Here is a 17,245-nt window from a genome sequence, read left to right as displayed (position 1 = left end):
TCGCCAAACTTTGCTCCAAATGGAACCACCTTGAGCTCGTTTGTAACCCTTCTTGACTTCGTGCTTAGTGATATCAAGTCGAACACCACGCCCAGCTCTACGTGCCTTAAGGGCCTTCTCGTGCGACGCGGGGTGAAGATGAATAACGCTGCCGCTACCCTTCAGTTCGTCAGCTGTTAGACTGAGTTTACCGGTCTTGACTGCTTTAGTCAGCTTCCGCTCTTGAACATTGCTAGAAATCGTTAATTCACGATACATGCTTATATTTTCTGAAACAAATTATTCTAGAATGGTCAAATTCAGATCTTTCATCTTTTTGAATATATTGGCTGCTTTGAATATAACCAAAGAAGACAGAAAGGCCCGCAATAGTCACCGTATGTCCCTTGGTATTGCTTACTATTGTAACGTTTAATTCCGTATTTTCGTGGAGGCCCTTCGCCCATACCATCAAAATATTCTCCGTTGTAGACTGCCGTCCAATGTCCTACATCGAGATTTGGTGGCCTCAATAGAATTAAGCATGCCCCTTTCTTTGAGAGCGGTTTTGTAATCTCACTAGATTCAAAAATATCATCAAGATGAACGCCTTATTCTTCGGCGAGTCCTATAAGATCGTAATAGGCTTGATAAGGTCGGTCATAATATTTAATTTTATGAAAACTATATTGAGGGACATATAGATTCAACAATGTCTGAAACACAACTCTCCGACCAATACCTATACCAAAGCTCGCTGACAAGCGATCCGGAGATCAAAGTATCATCCGGCAAGCGCGTGCCGTTCGTTATTGATCTAAACCAGGGTTCGTACCAGAATGGTGTTATTACGATTGACGCTACGGCTCAGCTGAACGGAAGTGAGGGATTTGCTCCGCTCCGCGATGCTTACATCATGCTTCCTTACAAGGTTACTATGAAAAACGATACTACGGCTCAGACAACAGCTGCGAATCGTTTCTGTGCTACTCTAAAGTGTGGAAACTGGGACGTCATTGATTCGATGTCTTTAGAACTAAATGGCAAGACTATTGTGAGTATGGCTGACTACAAACTCTTCTGGAATAACATCCGGGCTCAAACCGGCTATAGCTCTCAGTATGTTGAGAAGCATGGAGCGGAGTCGTTCCTTTACCCCGATGCTGCTCAGTCAGTTCTATACAGTAGCGCAGTCACTTCTACTACTGGTGATGGCTATTAGAACACTACAGCATTTTCTTCTTCGTTTGCTGCGACTGGACCATCCGGTGGAGCTTCTATTGCTAGCGATGGTCTTGTAAAGCGACTGCTATCAAACCCTCCATCTGCTGGTTCTGATTTCAGCGCTTCTTGGCCTTCCCTTGGAGCTGCTGCTGCTTCTACAACCATTGCTAACCAGACCGCGCGCGGTGCCTTTGTAACTGGAGCTGCTACTGCCAATGCAATCATAGGTACGTGGAACTACATGCTTAAGATTAAGTTAGCTGATCTTCACCCGATCTTTAAGGAACTTGATCTAATGGCGAATCCCCAGATCCGTCTTTGCTTCAGAGTAGACCAAGGTGTATCAGCGGTGGCTGTTGATGCTGGTAAGGGGATGAAGCTAACTTCAACTACTCTTGCATCGGGTAATACATGTCCCGTGATGGTTGCCGCCTCAAGCACTTGTAATCCAATGGCGAGTGTACTTGCAGCTTCTGCGCGTTTCAGTATCGCGTGGGGAGCTGTTGTAAACTCACTCGATCTTACTATTGATGGTACGTACATGCCTTTCACGACTGCTCGACTTTACGTACCATTCGTTCATTTAGAGAACCCCCAGGCAATTGTCTAAAACATGTGAAGAAGGTACGTTTCAACGATTGCTACGCTCAATGGTTTTACCAACGGGCTGGCACTGGTAAACAGTCGACACAACTAAACGCAGCTTTTGATCTTCAACTATCCGCTAGTGTAAAAAATGCGAAGTATGTCATTCTGCTCCCGTTTGCTGAGCAAACGAGTAACTTTAACTCTGCCCTCGTTCAAGAATTTCAACCTTGGACTCGGTCGCCCCGTTAGAAACTGCTCCTTGTACTTAGAAACGACTAAACCTATTCTCTTTGTTAAATTTAATTAAGAAAATAAACGGGCTGAGTTTTCGTCTGAATATTACTACTTTCATAACCATAAATCACGATGTGAAGGTTGTGCTTGAGTCATACAAATAAAGTGTACGGCAGCAAAGGTCAGTCTAGGAATCGGCATTGTTATGTTTTTTTGGTGGAGAAAAGAAAAAGCAGCTGTCATTTGCAAAAAATATCATTGGAGAAAATGCAATTAAATTTATTATTTTAACGATTGATTCTTGCAATGAAAAAAAAACTAGTAAACTCATTGCGACAATTTGCATGCTTTACAGCACTGATGTGTGACCGAACTTTTCCAACCAAGGTTATATATATATATATATATATTTGAATTGCCATGGTACTGATCGCAGAGAGTGCGGGTACTTCTGCACAGATCAAGGTATTGTTTGCGAAATTTGTTGCATTGATCGTTTGTAGTGCTGCTAGAAAGTGCTACTAATCTTTAAAAAAAACTTTAAATGATATATTTCTATCTTTGTTGCACGCAGCACTGAAAAACATGACTCATGCAATGAGACCAAAGTGCTACAAAGAAATTGTAGCAGAGTTCCTGAATTTCAACAACAACCGTGAGTATAAAGTCGGAGACAGTGCTTAGCGACCAGGAGCTGCCTAGCATCCCACCCGAGGACGATAGCAGATGGATGAACTTTGGAGCGTTTGGTGAAGCGTATCCCGGTGAGGACGCAAAAACCGCCTCTGCGAAGTCGTCTAGACTCGCCTATGCCAAGGGGGTATTTTTTCATTTATGCCTCGTGCTGCTGTTCGGTGGGACCCCGTGCGAAAGAAAGGCAGCCCCACTCACGCAGATCTGGTAGGTAAAGTCATCATATGAGACCTGGACGACACAGTCTCCGAAACCAGAAGTATTTTTAGTATTGATAGTCACACACCCGTTAAATGCTTGGTTGACATTTTTTTTCTAACGGAGTCCACAAAGTGTGCGAGCTCCAGCAATTCCCAATCTGCCAAGTGTGTATTGTGTTGACGCTTACTTCTTCCGTCGTGCTCACTGCCCAGACATCGTACGCGACCTCTGCAAGTGAACGAGTAGCAGACTTTCACTGTTAGGATATGAGCCCAAGATTGGAGTAAACTTCCAGAACTTACGTGAACGCTGACGATGTCGTGGACGCTACCTTCGATGTCAGACTTGGAACTCCGTCTGCGACCGCGTCGCGATGGTTGATGGCTGTATCAACGCCTAAAGCGTCAGCAGCGGCTGGACTGGTAGGTCCGCTGGTTAGTGGTGCTGGCGGGATTCCTGTCTTTCAGCCTCCACAGCCGCAGTCTGCTTCTGCGATGAGCTCACCACCTTCAACGCTCATTTTGACAGGAACTCCGGTGGTAAATGCTCCAGCGAGATTGCACGCTAATGGAGAACAACATCAAACGATACCATTGCCACCGCCTAACCTGGCGATGGATGCGGACAGAACCCCACCATAGATGACAGGAAGCTTTAACCTCTATCGCGCTCAAGTTATGGCCCATTTACATCGGTTTAATACTTGGGGTCTGGTCGATGGATCCGTACAGCGTCCGACTGTAAATGGGAAACTTCAACAACGCTACGACATGTTGGACCTCTTTGTTAAAGATGCGCTGCTTCGTGGTGCTAAAGTTGAAGACGCTGAGCGTATGTGTGATCTTTCAACTGGCAAGGAAATGTGGGAAGATCTGGAAGCACACCATACAAAACATGAATTTTCTAATTACGTGTGGGTATTGAAGCATTTTTTCCACGCAACTTACACTCGTGAGCAAACGATGCATTCTTGGCTTCAGGAGATTCACGACACACGTCAAGCGTTGGCTAACCTATGATGATCTCACTATGGACGTGATTCGCATAGGAGTAGTGCAGACACACAGATATGTCGTGTGTCAGTTTTCTCGTATCATGGCTCCCGGGTCCCAACCCACTCTGCAGCAAGTCTTGAACACACTGAAGTCCGAGACCGAGATGGATGAGGTCGTCCGCATTGAGGAAGAAGGTAATTCGCAGATCATGCACGTGGCTAAGAAACAGAAGACGGTTGACAAATCTAGTAAACATACAGCTAGATTAAACCCGGTGGAGCACAATCTGGTGGAGCTAAATCCAGTGAAGAAGGAAGCAAAGCCAATCCAAAATTTGGTCCTGGTAAACGAAAGAAGGGCAAGTGCTTCGATTGTGATAAAGAAGGCCATCACAAATTGAGTGTCGTAAGCTCAAATTTGATCTAAAGCACGGCAATGTAGGTACTGAAAAGGCAAAGTGTGGCAGCAATTCTGGGGATAGTTCCAGAGGATATGGGGGAAACAAAGGTGGACCTCCTTAGCCGTTACCATTGGGAATGATCGGTCGTGTTGAAAATACTTGTGATGTGTCAAGTACTGGGCCTACATTGTTGTCGACGTCTGATTCCTCTAATTCATTATTTTTTATTAGACACAGCAGCTATTACGCATATCTGCACTGACGGATCACTCATGACACAGTTCCCGCACTACGTGGAGACGAACACGCCGCATGAATGGTGGACAGGAGATGTAATAACGGACCATTTGGTATCTCAATTGACTGTATCATTCCTATCCACACTATATAGACGTGATGAAACTGGAGAAGCGCTTCATTGCGTTCTTACTGGAGTCCGTATTGTTGCTTGATGCCTCGTTAATCTGCAAAGTGTTAATGCAATTGAAGAGCAAGGCTGACAATGTGAGTCACGGTATCCTCAGGACGGACCTCCGAGACGGCTGTTATGGAAGGGACTGACAGCAATAGTGTTTATCAAGAGTTGACGTTACTATCGCACTCGTGGTTTGTGTAATTCACCTCAAGTTGTTGCGTCAGTTGTGGCTGGAGGTGAATCGACATTTCGGTGGCATCTTCTCTTTGGTCATGTAAAATTTTGCAGCATTGCAGCAGCTTCATCGTGATCAGATGGTTACAGGCATGAAAATATCTCCTAGTGAGCGCACTAGAGATGCGATGGGTTGCCTAAGCTGTACATGAGCGAAATCGCGAAGAATGTCATACAAGAACGTGTCTCCATGTCGATCAATGAGGTGTTGTGAAGTACTGATGGTCGATGTCTGTCACTATGGTGAGGCTTCGGTTGCTGGAAACGTGATGTTTCAGCCCGTGGAGAATGAATACCTACGATACCTCTGGGGCTTCTTACTCCGTCAAAAGTCTTAATGTTCATACAGCTTGAAGACCTTGATCTTACAGCTAAAGCAATGTGAGCGACCTGTCAGAATCCTGGGGTCTGATCAAGGAACTGAGTTTGTAAATCAAAAACTACAACAAGTCCTCTGAGACAATGGAGTTCGTCCGGTGTATACAAATAGTATACACCCGAGGAAAACAGTATCGTGGAAAAGATGAATGGTGTAGTACTGCGATCCGTTCGCGCTCTCCTCGTAACCAGTGGACTTCCGACAAAACTATGGGGAGAGGCATTCAAGTTTGTGGTAACAATACGCAACTTCTCACCATCCAAAGCCATTGAAGGCAGTACACCTTACGAGTTATTCGGAGGTCGTAAACCTGATGTACCTGGTCTACGTGTGCGGGGCTGTGCTGCAGCGTATTTCGTCCTTAAGCAAAGACGAAAAGGTAAACAAGATACGACAGTGAAAGAAGCATTATTTCGAGGATACCCTAAATCCACGACTGGATATCGTGTCCTCGATCTTGTTACCGGACACATTGTGGTGTCACGTGACGTAAGGTTTCGCGAGCAGTGGACAGTGGCGGCTGATTATGTGGATCAGTTGTTTGAGACGTTCTACCCGAAGAAGTCTGGTGTGGTGCTACATGTTTCAATCCCGTATGCGAAGCTTCCTCTTCATGACTACTCGAGCTCCTGTAGCAGCGATGGAACTGCACTGGCGTTGCATAGCTTCGATGAAGTCGGTCCTATGGATGCTAAGGTTTGAGGCGATGTAGTGGAAGAGAAAAAAAAGCTAGAAAAGCGGGGGAGCTTGAGCTCGATAAAAACAACACGAGTCCTGCGAAACGCAGACGAGTGGGGGAGCTGGCCCAGACTTATGATACTCCAAATTGTGACTTCACTTCTACAATTCGTGTCGATGGACATGAAGATAATACAATATGTACAATTCATGTTGGAAAACGCGACAACCGGGTCTGGTTGAAATTAAACGACGTCGGAAAACATACACCAAATACCCAGTTGTTACGATTCGCAGATCGATACGTACACGTCTTTCAAACGTAAGGTTACATGGCTATTAGATTTCCAATTACTTTATCTCAACTACGGACAAGCTGCCCAAGTCAGTTCGTACAGCTCTTGCAGGCCCTGATGGTGATGTATGGTGGCAAGCTTTGCAAACAGAGTTCTTTGATATACAAGCGAATTACACATGTATTTTAGTGAGCCGTCCATCGAGCACTAAGGCGATGAGCAGTCGCTGAGTGTTTGTCATTAAAAGGAGACAAAACGGAGAGATTGTACGCTACAAAGCTCGACTTATGCTCCGGGGTTTCGAGCAAGTGCTTGGTTCAGACTGCAGGGAAGTATACGCGCCGGCTGTGAGCATGGAGGCAATCCGTGTTGTCATTGTGCTCGCATTCTACTTTGACTCGGAACTTCGCCAAATTGACTTTACTACGGTATTGCTAAACGGTGAGATGGATGTCAAAGTGTATATGAAACAGCCAGAGCTGTTCGGCGACGGAACTGGATGGGTGTGCCTGTTGACGAAGAGCTTATATGGCTTAAAGCAGACTCCTCTTATCTAAACCGCAACGCTGAAGAGATATCTAGTGAAGCTTGGCTTAAAACCAAGCATAATTGCAGATGGCAATTACATCAAGTGAGTTGATGACTCTCCTATCTTCTTTCAGTCTACGTTGACGATGTCGTTATTGCGACTAAACATGGGAGTATCACGTGGCTAATTCACATTTGAAGAGTGAATTTAAGCTAAAGGACTTGGGGGATCAACCTCTTGCTGGCTATGAATGTAAAAGTGAAGCCGACTCGAGTAATGCTGTCCCAAGCGTCGTACATTCAACACATTGTAGAGAAGTACTACTCGTGTGGTTCGTACTGAATAGACCCAAACGTAAAACCTGTGAGACCCAGCAAACCCTACGGACCTGACGTAAACAGGAGTGATCTATCAAATCGTAAAATCGTCGGTTCCCGACAATATTTGGTGCGTTGTACGCGACCCGATATCGCGAACGCGGTTCTTGTCTCGAGCAGGTTTCTTGACTGTTATACAGAGGAACATTTGGACTGGCTCAGCGCGTTCTTACGTATTCGAAGGGAACTAGTTCCTGTGAATTGGTGCAACCGAACTCTTTCTGCATGGTAATTTATCTATCGTTGGATATGCTGATGCTGATCTCGGCAATGATATGGACACTCGTTGATCTGTTGCTGGCCAAGCTGTAACACTTGGTGGATGTGTTGTAGCATACCAAAGTAAGCTACATCACAGTGCAGTTAAAGATACGTGCCGTGGTGAGCTCACAGCAGCTAGTTGCTGTGCAGATCGAATTCGATGGCTACAGAACGTTTAGTCGACCTACAAGTTCCTGTCGAGCTTCCAGCTCTCCTCTGGACGGACAATGCTGCAAACGTTTAGGTCATGACGCATTCCAGTGGACAGCACAAGTTCAAGTGTCTTGACCTGGCGATATACAAGGTTATTGACTATGTCGATGCTGGTTACATTGTGGTGAAACACATGCCGTCCAAGATCATGCCTGCTGATGCCCTAACCAAGCCATTAGGTACAGGCAAGTTTCACCAACATCGAAAGCAACTCGGTGTCGAATGCCTGTGTGCTCAAGTCGATGAAGAAACAGATGAAGAGCCAGAACAACAATCCGACCCAGATGACGCTCAAACAAGCTAAGGAAAACTTCAAGTTTCGGGGAAGTATAAGACCTGGACGACACAGTCTCAGAAACCAGAAGTATGTTTAGTATTGGTAGTCACTCGCCCGTTAGATACTTGGTTGACATTTTGTATTTCTAACGGAGTCCACAAAGTGTGCGAGCTCCAGCAATTCCCAATCTGCCAAGTGTGGGGCGAGTATTGTGTTGACGCTTACTTCTTCCGTCGTGCTCACTGACCAGACATCGTACACGACCTTTGCAAGTGAGCCAGTAGCAGACGTTCTCTGTTACATCAATACAGTGAAGCGGTTGAAGCTCAAAAATAAGGAGTGCAACAGGCCGCTCGGCAGCCGATCGAGTACGAAGAGCTCATTAAATTGCTGTAATTTTTGATAGCTTTACAGGCCAAAAGGACGTTCAAACATCGTGCTAGTAGCGTGATCACGCTGCAGTGACACATGGTCACGAGGATTGACGACATATTGCAGCTTCTGGTTGACAGCTTCACCCCCAATGTGCAGCTTCCGCGCACGTTATTGTGCCAACTGCGCCGATGCAAGAACAGTTTAGAGGAAAAAGGTGCCCGTTAGACATACCGGCCCAAACGCTCCCTCGGTATCGACGAATGCGACGTTTCCTGTCAATGTTTCATATTTAAGGATAAGCGATTGATGCGGTCACATGCATCGGTCATACCGGCTCCTCCTCCCCGAGAGCGAGGTAACTGCGATGTCATAGAGAGGGGAGAAGCTAATGGGCTCCTTTAGCGGAGCTCCCTTGGACAAAAACGTGATAGTAGCTGCTTCGGCTTTATAAAAAAAAGGCACTAACAATAGGAAGCATTTGCCAGAAGACGCAGAAAGATCCTTCTGAGAGATTCGATTATTACAGCCTCAATGGTGCGTCCGTACCGCCCTAGTGCTCCATGGGATCAAGCAACACGGTTCACTGAGCAGCGGGAGGAACCTTCAACCGATACTGATATGCAATCGCTAGGAGCAGCGCCCGAACGACAACTCGCTCGAAGGACATGTAGTCTGTGTCAGCATCCCGATTCGATTACCAGCGTAGTAGCACCACAAGTACTTCGACCCTTTGCCAATATAGAAACCTCGTTTCCACAATACGATCAATCCGGGTCTCGTCAAAGAGAAGCCTCGGGTCTTATGCTACACAATCTAAAGCCGAACCGCGATGGCCATTCCGTAGAGCGAAGTTTCAGATTCGACACGCTATCACATGCAGCAAACAGCCCAGCCTTTAAAAATATGCAGCGGGGAGCTCAGTGCTCACAATTACAGAAAGGGAGAATAACACTAGGTAATTTGCTCAAGTTGTCCATATCCAAGACAACGACATCAATTTGGACCCACCTCCAACCGAGTACTTCATCCCTGTGTCCCCTTTTTTTGCAATACGACTCTGACAAAGTAGCCGAGGCTATTAATATATTGTATTGTTATGAAATTAAAATGGTCGCTGATATTTCTTACAACACGTTTTTAGTCGTATAATTTGTCAACACAGCTGATATCACTTTTTTGTTCAAAGGAGCTCTGCAAAGGGAGCTTCTTAACTTCTCCCGATGTCACAGAGCAAGTTTTATTGGGGGAGTTTGAATCTGCGTGTATGTGTCTTTTTGAATCTACGATGAAATGACCACTAATCCTAGCGACTCTTTCTTATATGGAAGCCCACAGGACGGAGATCGAGTTGTGGGTCGATTTCTTCTGACAATTTTAAGCAGTGAGGCATTTTACAAACTTTTCACAAGCTCATGGAAGAAAATTCAGTTACGCACAGCTTGCGTAAGGGAGCTGCAACGTATATTACACGAATTGGCTTGCCTAATGACTACATTAATCGGCGTGGAAGATGGCACATGCAGAGAAGTGTTGCTGACGTTTATATCGAAAGCGCACAACTGCAGTTGCAGCTACCGTGTAGACGGGGCCACAGGGCCCATGCTTCTACGTTGTCAAACATGGCATGCAAGTAGTCACTGATGACCTGCTGGCAAACCAAATTAGCACGATGATTAATACGAAGCTGGGAAGAAGTATAGCTCGAGAGACTGGCATCGCACTTTTGTGGGACTCGCTGATTCGGATCGACACCATTGGCTACGATATAAGTCTTGCGGAGCTCAAGCGACGAGTTGTCGCTGCGTACGCTATCATCGATGGCAACGGGAATGTGATTCCTATAAAGCGCGAGTCTATAATAGTTACTGGTGTAGGTGCTTAGCTGCAACGGATTAAACGGCAAGACTCCACAACCGACGCCACGAATAGTATCCCAGTAGAGATTGCTCCATTAATTACAGTTTTTTAATTGCCAATTTTGTTTTGCTTCTTACGATTTGAACATTGTTGTTTTAATATGGAGCCCGTGTTATACTGGGCCGTAAGTTACGGTACCAAACAAAAGGTAGTCGTTTTCGGTTTTGGACAAGCATATGATATCCTCGCGCTGAAAGCTGATCCTTTTCTCGCTGAGATCCGGCATGTTAATTTGCGCGTTCGGGTCATTTACAGCGAGAGCGGAGCGGTCTGCGCTTTTCTCTCTTCGCACGTGAACTACTCAGTTATATCCTATTTCCCCCTGAGCTAGCATAAAAATCCCTATCCATACCTCTTGTTAGACCGGACACTTCGATCACTTTATCTCTATCAAAGTCCACTATCTTGTTTACTTAGCTGCGAGCTCGCGCATATTACGATCGCTAAAGGCGTTAATTCGCCGATCAGCCTAGAGCTGGTAGCTTTACACGTAATTCGACCAGAATGACCACATACATGTAGCAAACGGTATACGGAGGGGTTTAAATATAAATCGACCGTAATGGCAAATCACCCGAGAGTGAGTATTTCTGAAAGGAAAAGACAAAAGAGCTGGAGCTCACAATTCTAAATGTATTTGTCAACTCGGGTTGCCAGGTAAATATACAACTGAATAAATTTCCTCAAATGTCATTCTCGAACCGCATGTCCACACATCCTTGTGTACACCGCAGCGGATGACACCATCCCTTCGCTTCACTGGTCTTATCTTACTTTTCCGTAGCGCCGTACCTCTTGTCCCCCGTCCCTGGTACCATGCACACCGCAGTGACGACATGGACAGCTTTGGCTTCGCATGCATATTAGACGGCGTACCCTACAGGTGGAGACGCCCCTTCTCCACACTGCTCAACAATGCTCCAACAACGCCAGGCTTCAATTTGGGACTTAGAATCCGAAAAGGTCAAAGCTGGATCGGCCGCTCGTCCTCTTGCCGAACGGCTTCAAGTGGCAGGTCGTATGCCACTCCAGAGGGGAACCCCAAGATGGTTGCCACCGCTGCACTGGTAGCTTGGAAAGGAAATAGGTTATCTCGGCACCCTGAACCTTTTTATTTTCCCTTTTAGCTTAGTGCGTTAAAGGGTTAAAGTAAAAGGGCCGACCCTTTCACGAACAAATATTTTTTAAGGCTAAATAAAAGTTCACAAGCCGAGCCACAAGCGATGATGGCCAAGGTCCCGTACGCAGTGCGTCACGTGCTACTTTAACGCCTAGATTTGTACTTCTAAGTAAGAAGGTCCCTTTTGACCCCTCTCATATCAAACTACTACAATACATAAATTTAACTATCTAACAATTTATGGTTCGTAGCCCGTTTCCAAGTTAGGAACAGGCTTGCTTCAAGGTAAGAGCCTCGCATTCACCGTGAATGCTTTTTTATTGAATGATTCACCCGAAAAGAGCTAGAACATGATTACGGTGCGTTCGTATAACGAAGTCGTACATGATTATAATTTCGGATAAAATACAGCTTATTTTATTTTAGCTCTTAACACGGAAGAATTTATTGTTTTTTAATGAAAAGAAACTGCAAAAGGATTTCCGAAGCACCCACTAATGGGTTCACGTGCACTCATTGTAGACGCGGCTTTCCTATGCATTCTCTGTCTGCCGCCATCAGAATTGCAGCACTTTCGAGCAGCCATAGCGCAGCGTCGTCGCAATCGACGTTTAGCCCATGGTCACTTGACAAGTCTTGCCGCACCCTGACGTTTCTAGCGCCTGTCCGCTGTCGCAAGGGTGAGTCAAGCTGGTTCTGGGTGCACACAATGAGTGCGTACTCAGGACCATGCATGCGTAGTGAGCTATCAAGATGGGATTGCTAGCAGAAGCCAGGATTAATCATTCATTCAATCTACCAGCTCTCAGTTTGCATTCAAGGACTCATGTAATAAAGGCACTTTGAAAAATTTCAAATCAGCGACCTGGTTCACCCATCGGTCTGTCAACCATGACCGACTCCACAAAGAAAGACGACAAGGAGCGCTATCTCACGTACTCCATCACAGTCCGTCCGGCTAACAAGGAGAAGGACATAACCGAAGAAGTCGTAACCAAGATACCGTATTCCGTATGTGCTTACCGACGGAATCGTTTTACTGACAAAACTAATTAGCCAATCAGAGGTATTGTATGTTCGTACAGTCGCTGCTTATGTGCTTACCGACAACTCAGCACAGCCACAAAATTGTTATTAGCAAAATCGCAGCAGCAGCAACGACAGCCACGCATGCAAGCACCGTCACCGGGCTGCCCTCGCGTTAATGGCAGTGACCGCAAGACGCCAAAGTATTCCCGTACTTGCTACACCAACGCAACAAAGCTCGCGATTGCTACCTTTTACGGTAAACACGATGCTGGCACTACATTAGCTAAATATTTGCGTGGTCTAGATGGCCACGCCCGATAACAGAAGCGAAAGGTACTCTATCAGTGGTGGAAAGAACGAGAAAGGCTAGAAACGTTGTAGTCTAGCTCGTTTGAAATACCTGCGGTCGAAAGGGAGTGCGACAATTTTTCCTGTTGACGCTGACCATGAGATTGTGCATTGGATAAATGCTCTCCGGAAAGTTAGAGCCCCTGTGAGTGCCAAAATGCTTGAGTTACAAGCCAAACAGACTGCCACTGACTTTAATATTTTCCATTCATGGCATCATGGCACTGGAGAAAGGGGTTCATGAAGTAGTGACGGTGATGAAGAAAATGACGATACCTTCTAATGAGATATTTCAGCTTGCAATTATGTCTTCTATTCCTAATTTCTTATGAATGTCACTGCTGACTATCCTCCTGATGTGCAGTTACAAATCGTGCCGATGCATGTCAGCAAGCATATACGGAATACGGTAATGCTGAAGTTCATCGACGGTGGCCCGGAAACGTTTCTCGAATGGGTCTACCATTTCAAGCAGCTCGCAAATCTGAAGCACTGGAATGCAAAATCAAGTTTCTGAGCGCCACTATCATGCTAGAAGGAGACCTTTGTAAGGCGTTCGAGGACGCGGCGTTCAGCGACGACGACGTGCGCCTGGCCGAGGAGTTCATCCGCGCCCTATACAAGGCCTCCATTGTAGTTCTACCCGTGGACTATAGCGAGAAACGTAAAGAAAACATATTTGAGATTACTAAGCCCCGTAATTAGTCACTGGCCGAATACAGCAAGCGGTTTCGTGTACTAGTGCGCATGGACCACACACCGGCGCGACTCTCAGAGAACTCGCCCATGTGCAAAGATGCACTCTGCCGACGCTACAAGCGTGGCTTACCCTATGAGGGCCAAAACAAGTATGATGCAAGCGGACAAGTCTACGCTAATGTCGCTGCTCTTGTTCTGTTCTTCGAGCGAATCGAGCAGGGCGAACAACGCCTTTCAACGTAACGGCGGTCTTGAGAAAAGAAATGGCAATCACACCAAGGTCGTAACAGTGGACGTCGCCCTAATAACAATAATCATCGCCACGGCAACAGCAACAATTGTCAGAAACAACATCGAGGGGGCAACCGCGGTCGTGGTGCTAACAATCACAACGCTTCAGTCTTAACCAGTAATAAGTACTGCATTGTCACAGGACGACTAGTCACAACACGAAGGAGTACCGCGCTCTGCGGCAGGACCACCAACAAGATGAGCACCAGCAAGTGGAACAACGTCGTGACACTCGGGCTGCTCAACGAAAACAGCGTGGCCGTCAAACCCGCGTGGAGTAGCGCCAACAAGGAGCTGGAAGCTCAAGCGACGATGAATGCCTGTTTGTTGGTAAGCTAACATCCTCGACGGACGCTACACCACCGATGAGAGTCATGGTAAAACTGGAGCCCGGAAAGGAGCGCTTTCAAGCGCTTTTGGATAGTGGAGTGTCACGAAGTATTATCAGCTCCTTCTTCATGCGGCTGTTGTTACAGCAGGGTCCGTGGTCGAAAGTTCCACTGTTTCTTTCAAACTGGTAAAAGGTGATACGCCAACGGAAGGATCGATTTTGGTGCGTTTTCGCATCCCACAGTTGAAGCGTGATGCAATGATAGTGCACAAGCTCGAAGTATTGCATTCTCTACAAGATGATATGACCATCGGTCGCGACCTGATGACCGCGTTGGGCCTGGGAATTGATTTCAAGGAAGGTCGTGTACAGTGGGATAGCAACGAGTCAGTCGTGCGCACAACCAGCAGTCCTCTCGCAGAAAGAACAGCTCCGTTACCTAAACAAAGAAGTGAAGATGACGACGAGTTCGTTGCTGAAGAAGTAAGCGACGACAAACCAGCTGATCGGTTGCCTCAGCACCTGGACGCAGCCCTGCAGCATTGCTATCTCAAGTTGCTCGAAGAGTACTTCGATTTGTGCAGTGGACGGCTTGGCCGTATTCGACTTGATGACCACATTCTTCGTCTTCGCGCAGATTACGCACCGGCGCACGCGAGACCATACGGTGTCCCGGGGCAGCAATAAGAAGGCCCCAAGAGCGAGATCAAGCGCCCCCTCGAAATTGATGTGCTCGGGCAAATCTATGGCTCGGAGGCAGCGGCGTCAGCCTTCTTTTTGGTGATACCCAATGGATCGTTGCGCCTGTTAGTTGACTTCCGCCAACTAAAAAAGATTTTTTGCTGCTCGCCATTATACGTGAAATCGTGCTTCGGCTGGGTAAAGCCAAGTGCGTAAGCACTCTGGACGCCAAATGGGCTATTTTTGCTAGACGTTTGGCACCCCAGAGAAGACCAATAACGACCTTTTGCCTGCCATGGGGCAAATATCAGTTTAAACGCCTTCCTATGGGTATTTCAACCACCCCGGACAAGAGCCAGTCATGCTTGGAGCGTATTCGTGGAGATCTTACTTTCGAGATTATCTACTTGGATGATATTCTGGTCTTCTCGGAGAATGCAGTGGTTCATTTAGAGCACTTACGAATTGTATTCGAACACTTGAGGCGGTACGACGTGACTTTGAACGCATAGAAGTGCTACCCTCTCCAAGAACAAGTAAACTACCTGGGATTCACGCAAACGACCGTCGCTATTCAGCCCCAGGCAAAGGAAGTTGAAGCCATCCAGCAAATAGCTGAGCCCCTTAACAAGGAGGAGCTGCATCGCTTTCTCGGGATGATCTCGTATTATCGGGAAATTGTGCCCAATAAATTGGCACTGACAGCAAGACTCAACCGCCTGGCGTCGAAGCACATTCCGTTCGTGTGGACCCCAGAAGATGCTGAGACCTTCCGCAATATCAAGGCTGCACTTGCTCGCAGCGTGCGGTTGGCTCCCCCTTATTACTCTCGGCCCTTTCGCGTCTTCGCATGTGCTAGTGGTCGACAGACTGGCGGCATTTTTCAAGGCAAGCGTATCCTCGCCTTTTTTTCGCGGTCAATTACTGAGATGCAGCAGAAATACTTGACTATGGAATGGAAATACCACAACCTCGACTAGAAGCAGGAGGACTTGCAAGCTGCCCAGAGCACGCGTGGGGGTCCGGTGATGGCACCCGTCAGCCAGGGAGCAAACGTCATCTCAACGGGTTATTGGCCTCACGAGGAGAGCTCTGGAGCTGACCTTTCCCTGGAGATCCTCGTCTCACCTCGTGGCCTTATCGGTGGCCACACTTCTAAGGGCGTTTACGAACGTACCCTGGTCCAGAAGGAGCAGTTTTCGTCGACAACTTGGAGGCGGCCTGGTGCGTGCTTCTCGCGCCTCAGCAATCCCCTTAAAGTCCTTCACGACTTAGTGTAAGAAGCCCGAGAGCCGGTGTGGTCTCTCCCCTCTCTGGGGCTACCCCTGGGTTCTTTTCGGGAACTGTCCCAACTGGAACTCGTGTGAGGACATGCTCTGGGCCTGTGTGGAGTCTCTAAAGTAATCACCCTCGGAGTTACGGGAACCCCATGAAGATCGGCTGCTGTCCCGCATCCTGAACCAGCGTGATATTCGTGTCCGGTTCGCCCATTTGGTCAGCAAGCGCATACTGTCAACTAAAGCGCGCGACTTTTACCGCTCATAATGAGCGCGGGTACGGAGTGTCGTCAACGTCCGTTCCACATTCGGGCAAAAAAGCCCGGACTACCTATGAAGCTGCAGCCGCTTCTGTTCCCAGATTACATTACGACAGCCTTCGGGCGGTCAATTGGGAGTCGCTCATTTGGCTTCCAGGAGTTCTCGGAGTAGGCATAACCCCTCCACTTCACGAGGAGCTGTCGCTTACCGTGACGCCGTTGCTTCGAGAAATCCGCCCCACGAGGTAGTGAACTTCTCCGTTCCGGTCAAGCAGGGGCGGCGGTGTCCTCGTACGTGTACGGGTACTCGGCGTCTCCGGAACGCCACTATCGTTCGAGTGCTTGTCCGGCGGGTCCGACACAGGGCCCAGAGGTTGACCGCCTTCGTCAACGCGTTCTCGTGCTTAAGATTGCAGGACTGGCGGTGATGCTGCCACCCAGGCCGGGAATCAGGGCGAGCTCGCTCGTCTTGCGGGCCGCCTGGACTTGTTGGAGCATGAGGTATCGAGCCTGCATCTGCGGGTGGACCAGTGGGCCGCTTTGTCCGATCTTGACGAGGCCTTCCGCATGATCCGACGTATCGAAACTCTGCTGCCACGCCCGGAGCCTTATTCGGCGCACTCCTGGTCGTACGCGTATTGTGCTAACCCGTACTCGACGTACTCGGCGTATGGCTCTGGGGTCCGTTCGTACGGGGCCTTTCCAGCGTGCGGTCTCGACCGCAGCCTTGCCGTTCAGCCCGAGGCTTGGGTGCCGCCACCGGCTCCGACGCCTTCGTCGACATCTGTTGCCGGCCTTCGTTCGAGGAGATGGACGAAGGTGGTCTGCTAGTCAGCAACCTCCTCTGGATCATGGTACCGCTTCAGACGTCCAACGTAGAACGTCGGGTGCGTCGTCATTGCCTTACCCAGGTCGATAGTGTACGACACACCACGCCTGGCCAG

The 17,245-nt window shown here is 47.7% G+C and overlaps 1 protein-coding gene across 1 annotated transcript; it reads left to right on the top strand.

Moving 5' to 3' along the window:
* Positions 1–691: 691 nt before the first annotated feature.
* Positions 692–1,936, top strand: PITG_14304 (uncharacterized protein; the record flags this gene model as incomplete). Its single annotated transcript, XM_002898756.1, has 4 exons — positions 692–1,153; positions 1,202–1,780; positions 1,825–1,879; positions 1,932–1,936. The coding sequence occupies 4 exons, from the start codon at positions 692–694 to the stop codon at positions 1,934–1,936; spliced, it is 1,101 nt and encodes a 366-aa protein (XP_002898802.1).
* Positions 1,937–17,245: the final 15,309 nt, after the last annotated feature.

Source organism: Phytophthora infestans, genomic scaffold (assembly GCF_000142945.1).
Source record: "Phytophthora infestans T30-4 supercont1.34 genomic scaffold, whole genome shotgun sequence".
In the NCBI taxonomy this organism is placed as follows: domain Eukaryota; phylum Oomycota; class Peronosporomycetes; order Peronosporales; family Peronosporaceae; genus Phytophthora; species Phytophthora infestans.
Note: the sequence above shows the minus strand (reverse complement) of the source record. Positions and strands in the feature narration are given on the sequence as shown.